We start from the raw sequence: 16,823 nt of genomic DNA, 5'->3' as shown, positions 1-16,823 counted from the left end.
GGTTTTTAACAATTCAATAAACAAGTCCTTATGGAAAATTTTTTTTTGAAAAATAATCTACTAAAAACCCTCTTTAAATGCAAATACCTCTCTCTCTCTCTCTCTCTCTCTCCTCTCTCTCTCTTCTCTCTCTCTCTCTCTCTCTATCTGGCCTGAGATTCTTTTGTTATGTGTCTTTTTCCCTGTCATTCCTTATTTTCTCTGCTCTTGAACAAGTAGTTTTTTTCCTTTTTACTTTAGATTTTTGTGCAGTTTTAATTTTCATGTGTAACTTAATTTTAATGAATGATGTATTTAATACTTTGTTTATAGTATTATTATCTGTATTTGCAGATTGAGGATGTGCTGACGTCAACACGAAACTTACCTTTTATAATCAAACTCTCAATAGACTGATTTAACCATAACTTTCAAAAGGCAGCTTCCCACTTAACACCATATGAAAAAATAATGGATGTTACCTTAACAAATTCTTTCTAAAACTGCTACGGGTTATTCTGGCTAAAACTTTAATAATTAAGATCAGCTTTCTACTCGGCCTCAAAATAACAACTATAGTTTCCTTATTAGATTCCAGCAAATATTCCGGTGGGCCATTCTTAACAAAATTTTAATAGGTAAACGCTCTACTTGGTCTCAATAACGAAAAACTGAGGCATATTTCCCTAATAAATTCTAGCTAAGATTTTTGACGGGCCATTCCTACTAAAACTATGATAGGTATAATAAAAATTAATGGAATCTCCTTGGAGTTTCAGTACGAACGACCTTTTGCCTAGGCCTAATAGGGTACAATAATGGGACCTTCCTAAACGGAAGCTCACTAAACTATATTTAATAGGTCACTTTATAGCACAGCCTAATGAGAAATATAATTCAACTCCATAATGGATTCTAGTCAGGACTTTATTAGACCATCTTTCTATTTAGGCCTAAAAGAAAATATCCATCGAGAAGCGATGCACAAACTGTAGCACACACATAAATGCGCACGCACACAAATTTGTAAACACTTGCGTATGAAAAATAAGAGTATGACAACCAGCATATCGGTGAATTTTCATCGTACTATCCAACGCTGTCCTTTTATGATAATATACTCGTATGATAGGCCTATTACATTTACGAGCACCTTTCTAGGCCTAATTTTTTTATAGCTCTCAAAGTCCTATGGATCAGTGGCACATTAATCAACATAAATCATCAAGAACATTAACATCGGGTTAAGGGTTACCTATAGGTTTCGCAATAAACATATGGGTGACTAGGTGATTGCAAGGATGGAGAAATACTGATAAGAGAAACCTCCTTCCATATTCGTGTTTTGTATGTTTTCTTTAAAGGCGGATTAGCGTTACGACTTATCACATGTTCGTGATTGGAATGACGACATCATATTAGCTCCTCTTGTTATCTGGCGCGAGAGAGAGAGAGAGAGAGAGAGAGAGAGAGAGAGAGACCGCGGAACTTGTTACTCATTTTCCTTTTCTTTATATTTATCAACCCTATCAAAATTAACAGTAAAAAGAGCAAGTCTAAAACCAAACTTTACCGTTTCAACATAGTACATATTCACGGGCTGCTCCAGGAGCCAGAACCCATGTTGGCATAAGGCTAACCTAATCTGAAACGAAGGAATATTCTTACATATGTATAGAACTAATGTGATCTAAAGAGGTGATTACCTTCATCTCATCTCGTCCATCCTTATACTGTCATAAGCATGAGGTCTCATCCATGATTTATGTAATTTAGACTATCAAGCTAATCACTGGGGTACTTTATGCTATGAACGTGAAGCGAGATAGTCGGAGTGGTTGGACACCATGATAAAAAGAGATCCAGGAATTAGAAGAAATGAGATTAAGTTGGAACTGGAAGATAACCACACTGCTGTACTAAGAAGTAACAATTAAGAGGAGTTGGACAGCGGGAGTGAAGAAAGGAAGCGAGAATAGAGCTAAAATGTGGATGCTACAGGCACTGATGAAGGATGCAAGTATTTTAATGATGCCTAAAGTGCACCACGTGAGGTGCACTGACGGCACTACCACCCATACGGGTCCCTATCCAATGGATCACTACTATAGCTAGAAATATACGCTATTTAAAGGCCAAAAGACGGAATAAAACAAACTAAAAAAAAAACTATTGAATAGACTATGAATCCTGTCATTGCTACACGCCATATAAGCAGATCATATATGGAAGCTCAACATAAACAAACCAGACGAAGTGAAAACTCAAAGTGGATCACAAGTGATAGATTCTTATGTAGAAATAATTGAAAGCACAAATTCTGGCAGTTCATTACCTAAGACAACAAACCTGAGTAAACTGCTTTCTCTGAATAAGAACGTCCTGTCATTAAAATAAATAAAGATGCAATACTGAAGGATTTCCAATGCCCAACACTGTACCCAATTTTTGCCAATTCTATTCTTCTTCTTTTTTTCATTTATTCTTCATGCATTTCTCTTGCTACCTATCTAATCCCATCCTATCGTTAATGGATTTCTCCTGACATTCCTAGACTATCCGAGCCTCGGAGGATTTCTCTTGCTGTTCCTACCTTTTATCCTCTCTAGAGGATTCTTCTAGTCATTTTTAAGTTCACTTCAATGCTTCGTGGATTTTTCTTTGCATTCTAGGTTCGGTCCAATCTTTCAAAGATTTCTCTTCAGTGGCGTAACTAGCTAGCGTTAGTGGAGCCCAAGCCGGGCTTTGAATGTACCGTGCTAAAAGTACGAAAGTGGTGAAAATTAAACGCACATTTTAAGCCTTAACATCTCGGTCATTTATTTTATTGAAAAAATCGCTTAATGTACAACAGCAGAGTCGACCAATCGCTGTCCGTCTTCCGATCTGATGATATATGCTAGAAAATCTAAAATTATGCCAAGCCAGACCTGCTCAAACGATGATAAATGCCCCCACCCTCACCCACGCCAACCACCCCACAACCCCGCGACAGTGCCGCCCGGGGCGGACCGCCCAACCCCGTAGTTACGCCACTGTTTCTCTTGCCTTTCTAAGTTCTGTCTTGTCCTTAAAGGATTTCTGTGGTCATTTTCAAGTTTCGTCTTCTTCTTGAAAGTCTTTTCTAGCCATTTTCTGCTTGAAAGACTTCTCTTGTCATTTCTGAGTTTCGTCAGTTCTTAAACAGATTTTGACTGCCATTTCCAAATTTCGTTCCGCTCTTCATTTTCAATATCCATCCTTTCCTAGAAGGATTACTGTTGTCAATTCTAAGCTCCATCTTTCCTACAAGCATTTCTCTGGTCTTGTCCAATATCTGTTCTATCTTTGACAGATGTCTTGCGCCGACAAGAGTCGCTATTTGACAAATAAATTTACTTTTCCAATAATAAACTCTTCTTCCCCTGGATGGGATGACGCCAGAATTGCTTAGACTTCCTGTTTCTCGTCTCAAAGAGCGAGGTTGCAACCACCCCGCCCTTTTAACTTGACCTTCCCTATTTACATCTGGGCTGGTGGGGGGTAACCAGAAACAGCTCCTAGCAAGGTGAGCCGGATGCTACCACTAAGCCACGGAGCTGCTTGGACCTTATTTAAAGTTTGCAGTAGGAGTGCCTCGTGCCTAGGCCTATGCGGTAAACAAAACTGAAAAGGGCAGTATTTTACAATACTATGGATTTAAAATACAGAAGAATACTGTATTTCCTTTTTCTCGAATTTCAGAAATGCGTTAAACGTTGCTTACTTCATGAGTATATAAAAATAATAATACCTAACCCAAAAATATTTATACATTCTATCGATACCACTCATTTAGTTCCATTGGCTGTATCCTAAGCTTTAGTCACAGTTCAAAATCTTACATAATTATTTTCTTTTATCGCTCACATGAAAAGAAAACGTAAATTCAAGGTAATCTTGCCAATTCAGGGGGACTCTACTAATACTATTTACTGGATGATCCGTAAGAACATTTTTTTAGGCTTACAATTCTTATTCGCCTATCTTGATAATTGCCGGTTGCAAACCGATGAAAAATTAGAAGGAAAGACACATCGAACTGGACACCATAAACCTAAATCAACATAAAGACTAAAAAACAAATGCATTAACCTTTTCCCAAGAGGGGCGGGGCTTGGAAGTGTCAATAAAAATTTTGAGTAAAGGGAACTTAAAAGTGTCATTTGGTAACTATCTCATTTTTTTCTCCCATGTGGAATGATTGATCTTTTTCTGTTCTCATCTAACAATTTACTCTGTTTTTCTCCTCATATGCCTTGCAAAGCACTTGAACACTTTTTACTTCCTTTAATACTAAAACATTGCTGAACGCTTCGTATTATTGTAATTAAACTTGAAAGAATTATTTTTTATTTCTTTTGTTACCAGTCACCTTTTTTGGTTCACATCAGTTGTCTCGTATCTTAAATTGTTGGACTAAACTCGAGTTCCATCACATTTGTTCTTTGTCATCCTTTGCAAACGAATCTTTCCCAGCCTATACTATTCACTGCGTATTAGTAGACACGCAGTTAATCAACAGACTTGCTTTTCCTTTTGTGAAGTTCACAACCACAATTTTGAGTTGGTATGGGAACAGCAGCCCGTAATTAAAATTAATATATCGCCGGATTTTATATAGGTTCCCGCCTGATCTGACTACTGGAGCATTCTGGTCTGTCGCGGTTATGCTGCCCATCTGCTGTTGTTGTTGTTGTTGTTTTTGTTTTACGGTGTTTTTACGTTGCATGGAACCAGTGGTTATTCAGCAACGGGACCAACGGCTTTACATGACTTCCGAACCGCGTTGAGAGTGAACTTCTATCACCAGAAATACACATCTCTAACACCTCAATTGAATGCCCGAGAATCGAACTCGCTGCCACCGAAGTGGCAGGCAACAACCATACCGATCACGCCTCTGCGGCGCGCCATCCGCTTTTCAATAAGGGGCCGCTAACCCCGGGTTTGGGTCACGAACGTCAGGTATTTGGCTTCCCATCGGCCCCAGGAATAAGTCTGAATTATTAACTTCCCTGGCATTTATCTTGTCCAAGGCATTAAGAAAAAAAAATTTTCGGCCACCCTTGGGATCGAGTTAATTACAGCATAACCTCTCCATAACCCTGCGTCACTTTTAGATAGTTTTTAGATACAGTGATAGTCTCAAAATCATTAAAAGCTGTTTTATACTCTATGATGAGATTTAATGAGGTATCCTTATTCACCAACATTCCTTTAGATAGAATACTCGAAATCTTATTTTTTCAGATTAAAAGCGGATGAAAATCTTTCAGCTTCCTGATAACAGTTGGTAAAATTGTGACACTGATGCGTTCCTCATTTCTGAGGGCAAAATATATAGACATTCGGTGTAGCAATGTGGTATTCTCCTCCTCCAAAATAAGCCAATTTGTATACAGAATTTTTTTAAATGTATATAAAATTTTTTAACGGACCTGCAAAACGAAGTCTCATTTCATTCTTATTTGCCTTAATTGACTACCATTAGGCCACTCACCCTAATTCGTGCATTCACTTTCACAACGTATTCGACCATCAAAAAGGATTGATCATTATGTCTATTCCTAAGGTCCCCTAGACTTTGTGACCTTTCTTATCTAGAGGAAGAGATAAATTTCATAAAAACTTGTCTTCATGATTTGGCTTATCCAGCCTGGTTGCTAAACAACGCTCTCAAAAGAACATTAAGTTTTTACCGAAGGTCTACCTTGTGTTTACCATTTAAGTAGTGAATAAATTAAATAGCTTACGGAAAGAGAGAAAATAATTACAGTAGTACGTTACCCTATCACAGTAAATTAGAAGTCACTAAAAATCTTTGGAATAACAATGGAAGTTTGTATTTATTTGTCTATATATATATATACTATCCGTAAATCTATTTGTAATAACAAAATTGGGAAACTAAAGGAAAATAAGGACGAAGCCGGCGTATACGACGTCGGTTGTAACAGTGACAATTTTGAGAGTTGTGCAACAGGAGGAAAACCCAGCCGTTGCACTATGAAACAGTTGTTAGGAGAGGGTGGAAAGTACGATAGAAGAGAACATGAAAGGAGGTATAGTAAAAGGGATCGCAGCTAGGGGCCGAAGGGACGCTGCAAAGAGCCTTAAGTAATGCCTACTGTGCACCTTGTGGGGGCCATTGAGGTCACTATCTCCATACTGTAACCCTCATACTGATGAAGGCCCCCAAAAAGGTAGTGTGCTATCACACTGGACATAACGCTTACTACCACATACAAATTCTTCCCTTAAAAATCGGTCGTTTACACAAGTAACGGGTTATGAATACGTTAACGGTATATCGTATCGTACTACCCATCTCATAATTTAAGTTTAAATAAAATACCAAGCTTACCGTAGACTTAACTCTAAATAAAAGTCGGTGCGTGATGTAGGCCTAGGCCTTTCTGGTCCAGCATGACCGTGGCCTAGCCATAATGAAACGGGCTACGATTGCTTTGAAAAGCAATCGTGGCCAGTTTCATAAGAAAAAATAAGAAATAAAAACTCTAAAGCAAATCACACAATATAGTTTTTAGATGAGGAACGCAATGCATTTCATTTTTCAACCTTCCCTGTAAAGAGCAAGCAAATTTGCAGTGTAGAAAGTATACGGTTCTAATTTTGATCAAGGATTTTGAAATGGACAAAATACTGTATACTATACAACTACAATCTTTATAGTATCAATAAAACTCTATCATGAAACTTTATGCTCTCTGTTACAACATTTAAATTCGAAGTAATAAATCATGATCCATTGAGGATAACACAGCAGTTCGCACTTCGCGGTCGAAAGCAATATCCATGCCGTAGGGTACTAAAATTAAATGGCAACTTAGTATCAGCTTCATGCCTTGTTTACGATAATGGCCACAACTGCGTTTATATAGAAAAATGCATTACCTTGATACTTTCATGACTGGGTTCAGAGTTCTCATCTATACTTGATTTTTTTCTCCGCTCCTTGAATAAAAAATTTGTAGTTCAGTGGCAAACCACAATCTACCGTCGGTATGACGTCGAGTATGGCGTGTAACTTTGTTTACCAGGGAACTGGGGACGATTTCAGGGATGGTTGTTATAAAATTCATTACCGGGCTAAAAGGTGTACAAGAGTGTCTTTTTAAAAGAAAAGGTCCACCTTACAGTTACAAACGGTTAGGCCTAGGCTATGTGACAACGGTTAGAACTACGACTGTCCGCTACCCATCTTGGAGGCGCGTTATTCGTACGTCGAAAGAAACTTCTAATGACCGATGCTTTTCACGGATAATGGGTACACAAAATTCCCCATGTTATCGCCTATACTGCAACACCATTTTATAAGCAACTTACTTGGAAATTAACATGTCGAATCCCCTGTTTTTACAGCCACACTTCCCCAGGAGTTGATCCGTTATTGCACTATCCACTGGCACTGGCAGCTTCCAGCTGGCTAACAAGAAGTCAAATGAGATCCTCAACTTGTCCGATAGCGCATGCGCAGTGTAGACCTACTTGCAAACATTAAGCAACTCAAGTTATCATCTTCAAAAAATACGACAGTTTACAAAAAGACAGTATTACCTCCTATTGGCTGAATTCGTATCGTAAAGAATGCACGCTACGGCTCATTGCCGGTGTGAGAAATGCGTCACTGAACGTCATCTGAGAACTATGCAGTCTGGTGACCGATCTGGTAGGATCTCGGAATGGAAAAGGGTTATTATTTTAAGAAGCCGAACAGCTCTCTCTCTCTCATATATATATATATATATATATATATATATATATATATATATATATATATATATATATATATCTCGCTACAAATGTCCTTTAATATCTAATTCGCTCTACCTCGGAATTATTATATTTTCATATATGTTTAACCGAAGGGGAATTTTTTTTAGACGATAATAGAATTGCCGGCCGATGGGCACGAACCATCGACATCTTCAATTCCAAAGAGGGTGGGTAAGGTGGACCCATTTAAAAAAAAAAAAAAAAAAACACATTGTAGCCCTGCTGACCCGTCGTAAACCGATGAATTTTGCACATAGTGGTTAGCAAGCTGTGGCTGGTCTAAATCATTGAAGGACTGGACGTGTGGGACTAGCAGCGTCATTCTAAAATGACTGCGAAGAACTGGAGCATTAACTTTGAATCCCCTCTATAGTGGGAGAAGACACACACACACACACACACACACACACACACACACACACACATATATATATATATATATATATATATATATATATATATATATATATATATATATATTGGGCCCTCATTTCTGTGTAATTGAGGGTTACCTCATAGTCAGGTTAAATAACACATATTAAGCACATAATGTTCTCTTTTTATTTAGTGAAGTAAACACCCTTATGGGAATGACTGAAACTTAGATTGTATTTCATCCTTCCATTAATAAATGTCTGTGGGTGTACCGAGTGAAGAAAGTTTTTGAAACTGGATTTTGATTAGGCCTTTGTAAGCGGTCGAAAGCTTGTACGCTTTGGAATCCACGACCGCATTTAACGACGCTTCGGGAACCAAACTTCATTACGTCTATTCCAGAACTTCAGCGGTGCATCGTAACCGGCCCTGAAATGCAGACTCATTTGGAAAATTTGCTTTCATTGATAGTGTACACGCAAAATAAAATGAAGAGAATTTGCTTTCATTGGCTTTAATTTGCTTGAAATGAGTGAAAATTTTGTTATAAGCCATTAAGTTTAAAAGGTCAGATTTAATGAGGTTATGTGTAAACAGGTTGAAAGTCAATTCGAATGTTTTGGTATCTGTTACATTCTCGAACGTATTTGCTGGTGTTGCTTGTATGAGCATAATTGGAGATGGAAGATGTGGAAATTGTGGGTGCTGGCACGTCTATTTTGATTCTCAATAAAAAAATGCCTTCTCAAAAATTTGATAAATATTGTCTTAATAGCGCTAACAAAATGAATGCCTGCTTTCTAACTGACAAGCAATTGGTAAGTTACATCTTAGTCTATTTAATATTATGATACGTGATAACATGATTTTGAAATGTGCCAGCGTAAACTTAATTTTCTTTTTATTATTATTATTAAAAGCACAGTTTCGTAGATATGTTTTCTTTTTCTTTGGAAGTGAGTGAAATGTTTCATCTATTTAGGTTTTATTGGTTCAGTCTTAGTTTGTCATGATGAAAACTACAACTAAAATGCTCCTGGGGACCACGAAACTTATGCTGTCTCAGTGTTCATCTTACAATCAGGGCTTAACTCGAGCTAGTCTCATGCGCCAAAGGTTAGTGTCGACTATATAGCCGACCAGTCTCTCGTTCTTAGCCGGAATAAACAAGATATTTAAACTATCAAGAACGGCCGTATACCGCCACCTTCTACTATTAAACAGGAGTAACGTATAACAGGGTAAACTTACCAGTAGTGATGAGTAAGGGACGCGCTTTCTCCATTACTTTCGATCACGGCAGCGAGTTTCCCTGCTTCTTCCAGCCACTGTTCACCAGTTTCAAAGTATCCTCCGACGGTTCTGAAATCCAACGATACATGCTTTGCTACATCGACAGATATCATTTTAGTATGTGTATGACACGTCATTAATGCAAGGCGAGATTATTCATGTCCTTCTAGCCGTTCAAAAAATGCATCTAGAGCCTGTTGTATATCAAGCGTATATTTGATGAACACATGTAGATGGTAATGACCATTTTATCAACATCATTGTCCTATCATATCTTACTATAATCAGCGCAATGTCTGCCCGTCCACCTGTCATTCAATTACGGCCAAACGGCCGGTCCGATGGGTATGGAACTCATGGCAGGGTTATTGTGAGCAATCCTAAATGACGGTTTATAATAGTGTTTCATCCTACCCCCTCCCACATCCGAAGGGAGTGGGAGTGAGAAGGGATTCCCTGAAACGGAGCTGGTTCTGCCCGTGAACGGGGGCTAGCTATGCCGGTAGACTTAGTTACTTTACGAATTTTCATGCATATTTTCTCTATAGAACATAATTATTGTTTGCTAGTAATGAGAATGGAATAAAAAGTCTTGAGCTGCTTTTATATAAATTGAGCTATGAGTAGGCTCACAAAAACGCACACACAAAGTAACTTTCAACTCTTCCATGTAATTCAGCAGCATATCTGTAATCTAACATCAAACATGCCTGAGGTAATATTGTACGAAAAATGCCTTATTTCTCAAGACTAAGGAACTATGTAACCAAACAAAGAGTTAACTTCATATCAAACAGGTCAGTATATGACTACTGTTTCTGAAAAAGTGACAGACTCGTTCAAATACGAAATATAGTACTTTGGAAATCGAAGAACGAAAGTCAGTCGCCTTGATCATGCAAGTACTAAGATGAATTTCATTTCCCTATGAGTTCAATGTATAAGGGGGACTTACCTTGTGAGGATGACGAGTTCCCATCTGGTTTCAATGAAAACTGCAATATCCTCGGGCGCTGGAGGATTTCTCTGGTACTTTTCACCAAGATAGAGACACATGGTGTACTGGCGCATGGTTGCGTCAAGAACCCTGTATTCAGTCGTTATCGGGGCGGTCATGAATATTAATGCTCCTGTAGAATAAAAAGAAGTTCGATTATTTTGTAGTTGCAGTGTCGGGTAACTAAAAATCCCATTCATACGATGCTGTAGAGTGAGACCCCGTGCCATCACAAGGCTGGCTAAATCTAAGTAGATCGACCGCCATTCGGAACACAATTTTTGGGGTCATTTCAACATGACTGAGTACCGGACGGTGTTCCACTATTTCCCGACAACATGACTAAATAAAGATTAGCAGTCATATAAGTGTTTTTCATCTAAAACCCATCTGTTAATCTTTGGAATTTGAATCTTTTAGAGTTAACAACGGCATGGATAGGGTTAATTCTAATGAAGAGAGCCTTTAGTACACCAGGATATCCAAAACAACAAACTAAACCACACACGATAGGGAGTTTTTTTTTTTTTTTTTTTTTTTGCCAGCTATAATCACCATTCCATAGCTCCTCACAGGCTCTCAGTAAATATGCAGCCTAGGAGTTTATGTCAACTCAGTTTTCTAGAGTGTTAGGGCATATTTGACTGACCAATAGTCTTACTACCTTGATTCCTTAATTATATCACCTTCCTTTTCGGCTGAGCGGTTGGAACTATTCTGTGTCACTCAAGGTAAAAGCTAATTAAACTTTTACTCACAAGAAAAAGTAAAAGCCTGCATCGAACATTTAGAAAATATGGCAAGGGAAGTCCCCAAGCAGATGGAAATTTGCCTTAAATCATATATTACGGCTAAAATACATTTCTCAGTTGCAGCTGTTTGCTAGTCTTCATAGCCTTTGCACAGACATTTTTGAAGTTCTATTCAAAGGAATGTGTCCAGCTACATTAATTTCAGCACTTTGCTTGAATTTTAGAAGAACGGAAAGAGCACTTCCAGCTTCCAGAAAAGAGCCAAATTAATCAGGGTGCTGCTGACAGTACCTGCATCATTGAGTCCAGTGGAGTACTTGTAGAGGCGCCAGAACATGCCGTCCATGACATCTGAGTTTGGGCTTTCCCTCATCGTACACACCCATCTTCTCGGTGGGTATATTCGCTCTTCGTATCCCTGTAGTGAGAGAGAAGTCGCAAAAGAGAAGCACGGGAGGTAGCAAAATAAGTCAAAAAGAATATGAAGCCAGAATTGGATTATTTGAAGAGATTGTTCTAAGTATATCTTAATTTTACCAGACCACTGAGCTGATTAACAGCTCTCCTAGGGCTGGTTCGAAGGATTAGATATATTTACGTGGCTAGGAACCAATTGGTCACCTAGCAACGGGACCTACAGTTCATTGTGGGATCCGAACCCCACTAAATCGAGAAATGAATTTCTATCTCCAGAAATAAATTCCTCTGATTCCACGTTGGTCGAGCCGGGATTCAAACTTCGGACCACTGGATTGGCAGCCGAGCGCGAAAATCACTCGTCCAGCGAGGAACTTGTTGAGCCAGTTGTCTTTTATGGAACTCAAGTTTGGATGTTGAATGCAAATGATAGAAAAAAGATCGATATTTCTGAGATTGACTATTTAAATAGCATATGAGAAACGTTGAAAGGTGAAAATGAAAGCTAAGATTGACTGAAGGTGAAGAGATAGATCAAGGTATTCTGGGGTGGTCTGGTCACTTGGAGAGAATGGAGGACAACTAGGAGATTTTAAAGGAGAAATCTGAGGAATCGTAGTTAGACTGAGAAAAATAGCCGTAAAAATACGACGCATTTATCCAGCGCTTTATTTCCACACACAAAACCATAAGATTATACTGAAATTGAACACATCGACCACTTCAGGCACAGTTCTTTACCGCCAATTTTTTTTTTTTTTCTTTTTTTATCGAAGTAACGAAAGATACGAAAAATACGGATGCATATACTTACAGGCTCTTTCCTGGTCACTTCGTAAGGCGGTTCTTCATGATGGCCGTACAGATTAGCTATCTTTTTGACAAAATCCCCAATCTGAAATAGGTGACTTAGGCATATATTTGTATTTCATAATTTATGTCATTATCTACGTGGAAAATTTGTACTATGACTATATTTGGAGTTTGTAAAAAAGTTGCATCTGACAATGTTAATATACACACAAATATATATACTATATATATGTGTGTGTAACTGTAATAGCCACAATGCCCTTTTAATTTTTTTTGGATATGCTTGTCACTACAAAGCCTTAAGATCCAAGTGCAAGAAATATGAAGAAATTATGATATCCGGTAGCGGGAAACGAACCTGCTATACCATAATCATGATTATGGTAGCCCAGGTTCGTTTCCCAATACCGGACATCATAATTTCTTCATATATCTTGCCTTTGGATCTTAAGGCTTCGTAGTGACATGGACACAAAAAAACCATAAAGAATTCGAAAAGTTAAGAGAACATTGTGGCTATTACAATTACATATGTATCTGGTAAAATTGACCAGTAGATTATACATTCACACACACACACACACACACACACACACACACACATATATATATATATATATATATATGTATATAGATATATTATATATGATTTATTATATTAATTTTATATTATATATATATCATTAAGCTACAAATATCCTTTAATATCCAATTCGCTCTGCCTCAGAATTAATATTCTTTCATATTTGTTAACCGAGGGGAATTTTTTAGTTGATAATAATTTCGTCCTCTCGTGGATTCGAAGCCACGATTATCATCAGCTAAAAAATTCCCCTTCGGTTAACGTATATGAAAATATATTAATTCCGAGGTAGAGCGAATTAGATATTAAAGGACATTTGTAACTTGATGCATGTTATACGAATCACGGTGATGTGATAAAAAATCATATATATTTAGTGTATAATATATATGTGTGTGTGTGTGAGAGAGAGAGAGAGAGAGAGAGAGAGAGAGAGAGAGAGAGTGTGTGTGTGTCTTTTTTAAGGAGATGGTTTTCCTTGAATACTCACCGTTCCCGCCTGCGCCGAACCAACGGCCAGAAGTAGGCCTACTGTGAAGGGCGCAATCCACTTCATTCTGCGGTTGAACAATGATAATTTGGCGTGAGTTAATGTTTTCGTTTTGTATATGTAGAACGTAACCTGATTGTTTATTCAACTGAATTTTGTAAAAACATTCAGAGTTCTGCCCCTTTATAATAATCGTTTATCAAGACTTCGAGATACACCTCCAGTTCCAGCAATTGGTTGCAATTAAGTAATGTCAAAGATGTTGGACAGTAATAAATAAATCCGTCACGGATCCTCATTGACGGCATCCTAACTCATTACCTAGAACCATATTTCTCTACGATTTGGGCCTATAATATATGTGACTTCAGCCTTATCCCCTATCCCACCTATTTCCATACGGACTTTACCGCAGGCTGAGAAGGATGGAGCCTCTATGCTTGAATTGAGGGGTGAAGAGAGCCGAGGATTCCGAGATGGGTTAAAATACGCAACTAAAATTCAAGGATGATAAAGAATTAAATCTTGACCAGTTTGGGCGAACTTTGGTTATTCAAAGCCAATGCAGCTAAGATTGTTTACACATTTTATACCACTGGTATGTATTTCAGAATTCAAAACCTAGACAGTCCGGTTAGTGGACGAAAAAAGTTCGAAAAAGCCAGTTATCACCGTTATTAGGACGACATTCTAAGGTTATTGAAATAACTACTTGGTTTCCTCACCAAAATTGCGCATGCGCTTAGGTATTAAAATCTACTCCGTTTACAAATCCTCAAGGAACACCACTCGATTACAGAAACCCGTGACTTAAGACTAACTGAGACTGATATGACAGGAACTGTGCTGCCTTACTTGCTTCCGAAATCCCAGCTGAGAATGAAATGCAAGCACGGGGGTCGGAGAAGTCAGTTTTGTGCCAGTGAGACCAGAGTGAGACTATCGCACGTCCACTATCTAGAGTCTAGACCTGCGTACGTCCAAAGGTGACTCATGATCCTCGGCTTAAATCGAGTCAGGAGTCTCTCTCTCTCTCTCTCTCTCTCTCTCTCTCTCTCTCTCTCTCTCTCTCTCTCTCTCTCTCTCTTTTACGTTCATCGAAAATATATTTTTAATTTGGATGGCTGTTTTCAAGCGTGACATGAACAAGGTTTTTCACACACAACTTTCTTGTCATGAACATTCAGACATCTAAACATCTCATGATGACCACTTTCAAAGAAGGTTTCATTCTGGCTATGACAAAATGCTTGTCAAAATAAATTTTAAATCTATAAACTAAAATTAAAACCTCCATGCTTGAAATCTTAAATACTAAAGCAGGGTTCTGTACTATATATATATATATATATATATATATATATATATATATATATCTATGTATATATATATATATATATATATAGATATATATATATATCTATATATATATTATGGTACCAAGGTTCTGTTAACATGTACAAACATATAAACTTATATGAAAAGAGGGGACAGTTGTTTCTTAAATGAAAACAATCAAACAGTAATCCAAATGACGAAACCTGACTTCTATTTCACCTTTTTCAATTATCAATGCTTGCGTGCTGACAGTTTAAGCACTGTCAGCTTATAAGTCGTCTGTCTGGCTGATTACAGACTAAAAGCTCTTCAATATTTGGATGTGCAGTACTTGGGTTACTGAGTTCTCAAATAGCTTTTTAATGATAAGTCAGCTGGTTAAATTGGCGACGCGATGTAGAATAGATTTTTCTTAAAAAAAAAAAAAAAAAATTCAAGCTGCCAGCCTTTGATTCAAGATTTTTTTATTGTTCGCCCCTCAGCCGAAATAATTTGTTAATATACTCTAGTCCTGGTGAACGTCTTGCTTTAATATTCAGTTTTTAACTCCAAAATAATCGCGGGAAAGTGCAGATGGTGATATAAGCATGAAATTCGTCACAACAATTCTTCTTGGCCTTTTTTCTCACAATCAACTTCCTGCCACACAGAATTTTCTCATTTTCCAAGATGGCCGGCAGGTTTTCGAAATGGCTTCCTGTGGACACAGTGAATACCAGGTACATTGCAGCATACTGAGAATACAGATGCGGAGTGACATGGAAAGTTTTTGTTTTTGTTTTCCTTGAACGAAGGAAAAATGTGCACTAACACATCAGATACCAATGCCCAAGCATGTCTGTCTTTGGCTGTAAATCTAGTTATAAAAATATTAATTTTCTTCTGGAATTTATCCTTTTTTCACATTTTCCTTCATCTTGGAAGCACGTTCCTGTAAGGCTCATTTCACTGAAGAGTGATTGCTCCAATTCTTTCAGATCGACCACAGCTCAACCATGAAACAAATGCTCAAAAATAATTCACCTGGAGATTTTTCCCTTCTCACTGATATGAGTTTGTGTGGACTACTCTGCTCAACATTTTAATAAGTCTATGGAAAACTGGGTAAGTAAACTTTCAAGAATTGAGTCTTAACGTTCTGGCTCAGGGCACAACGCGCTTTATGTACACCTCAGTGGCGTGATCGGTATGGTCCTGGCCTGCCACCTTAGTAGCCACGAGTTCGATTCTCGGGCATTCCATTGAGGGGTTAGAGATGTGTATTTCTGGTGACAGAAGTTCACTCTCGACGTGGTTGGTTCGAAAGTCACGTAAAGCCGTTGGTCCGTCCTGTTGCTGAATAACCACTGGTTCCATGTAACGTAAAAATACCATACAAACAAACTACGCTTTCTATGGCTGTTCGTATCCTGTAGGATCGTCTCACTCTCCTTTTAGTGGGAATTGTTTCTTGTTAATAATTATTTTGCCTGTGGCTTTGTTAGGCTGCATTGGCTGTTTTTCTGAATGCGTATGGTAAATATCTACCAAATATTTTGCTTTTACCAAAATATAAATTATGTCAAAAATTGTCATTTATTCCCCTTGAATAAAATTTCCTAGTTTTTTATGAGTACTTGTTTTGAAGTATTTCTCAGTTTCTATGAAAATACGTTGATATATGAATATTTTGCTCCACAGAAGTAGTTTTTATTATATTAACTATAGCAATGAGTTGGTATAAATTAGTACATTGATATTCAAAGTAATAAACCACTTTTTTGCAAATTTTGTCCATCTCTATAAAATTAGATGACGTATCATTACAGTGTTGTCAAACTTCTTCCTGTGGAGACTAAATATATTATTTTCTTATTGTAAGGGCACATGCCAGTAAGTTATGCTTGCCTTCTGGACGAAACCCCTTTTTTTTATGTTGGGTTACGATTAGAGCACTTGATGTTTGTTTTTAAATTCACGTTTGTTACG

The 16,823-nt window shown here is 37.7% G+C and overlaps 1 protein-coding gene and 1 long non-coding RNA gene across 3 annotated transcripts in view; both read right to left on the bottom strand.

Moving 5' to 3' along the window:
* Nucleotides 1-7,500, bottom strand: part of LOC135195043 (uncharacterized) — a 555,149-nt gene extending 547,649 nt beyond the window's left edge. Inside the window, exon 1 of the long non-coding RNA XR_010310052.1 lies at nucleotides 7,348-7,500. This is a non-coding gene — a long non-coding RNA (uncharacterized LOC135195043). The remainder of the gene's footprint in view (nucleotides 1-7,347) is intronic.
* Nucleotides 7,501-8,344: 844 nt separating this feature from the next.
* Nucleotides 8,345-14,492, bottom strand: LOC135195040 (heme-binding protein 2-like). Of its 2 annotated transcripts, none has more exons than XM_064221360.1 (7): nucleotides 14,373-14,492; nucleotides 13,518-13,584; nucleotides 12,446-12,526; nucleotides 11,506-11,632; nucleotides 10,421-10,595; nucleotides 9,424-9,534; nucleotides 8,345-8,601 (listed from the first exon to the last, which is right to left on the bottom strand). In XM_064221360.1, the coding sequence occupies exons 2-7, from the start codon at nucleotides 13,581-13,583 to the stop codon at nucleotides 8,532-8,534; spliced, it is 630 nt and encodes a 209-aa protein (XP_064077430.1). In that variant the 5' UTR covers nucleotide 13,584; nucleotides 14,373-14,492; the 3' UTR covers nucleotides 8,345-8,531. The 2 variants fall into 2 exon arrangements, with proteins under 2 accessions (XP_064077430.1, XP_064077431.1); XM_064221361.1 differs by lacking the exon at nucleotides 14,373-14,492 and adding an exon at nucleotides 14,243-14,266.
* Between the last annotated feature and the right edge of the window lie 2,331 nt (nucleotides 14,493-16,823).

This window comes from Macrobrachium nipponense, chromosome 15, assembly GCF_015104395.2.
Source record: "Macrobrachium nipponense isolate FS-2020 chromosome 15, ASM1510439v2, whole genome shotgun sequence".
In the NCBI taxonomy this organism is placed as follows: Eukaryota; Metazoa; Arthropoda; class Malacostraca; order Decapoda; family Palaemonidae; genus Macrobrachium; species Macrobrachium nipponense.
Note: the sequence above shows the minus strand (reverse complement) of the source record. Positions and strands in the feature narration are given on the sequence as shown.

Coding starts and splice junctions, on each gene's coding strand:
- LOC135195040 (XM_064221360.1), bottom strand. CDS start 13,583: ATGAAGTGGATTGCGCCCTTCACAGTAGGCCTACTTCTGGCCGTTGGT. Junction 12,527..13,517: donor GTTCGGCGCAGGCGGGAACG/GTGAGTATTCAA, acceptor CACCTATTTCAG/ATTGGGGATTTTGTCAAAAA. Junction 10,596..11,505: donor CACTGGACTCAATGATGCAG/GTACTGTCAGCA, acceptor TTTATTCTACAG/GAGCATTAATATTCATGACC.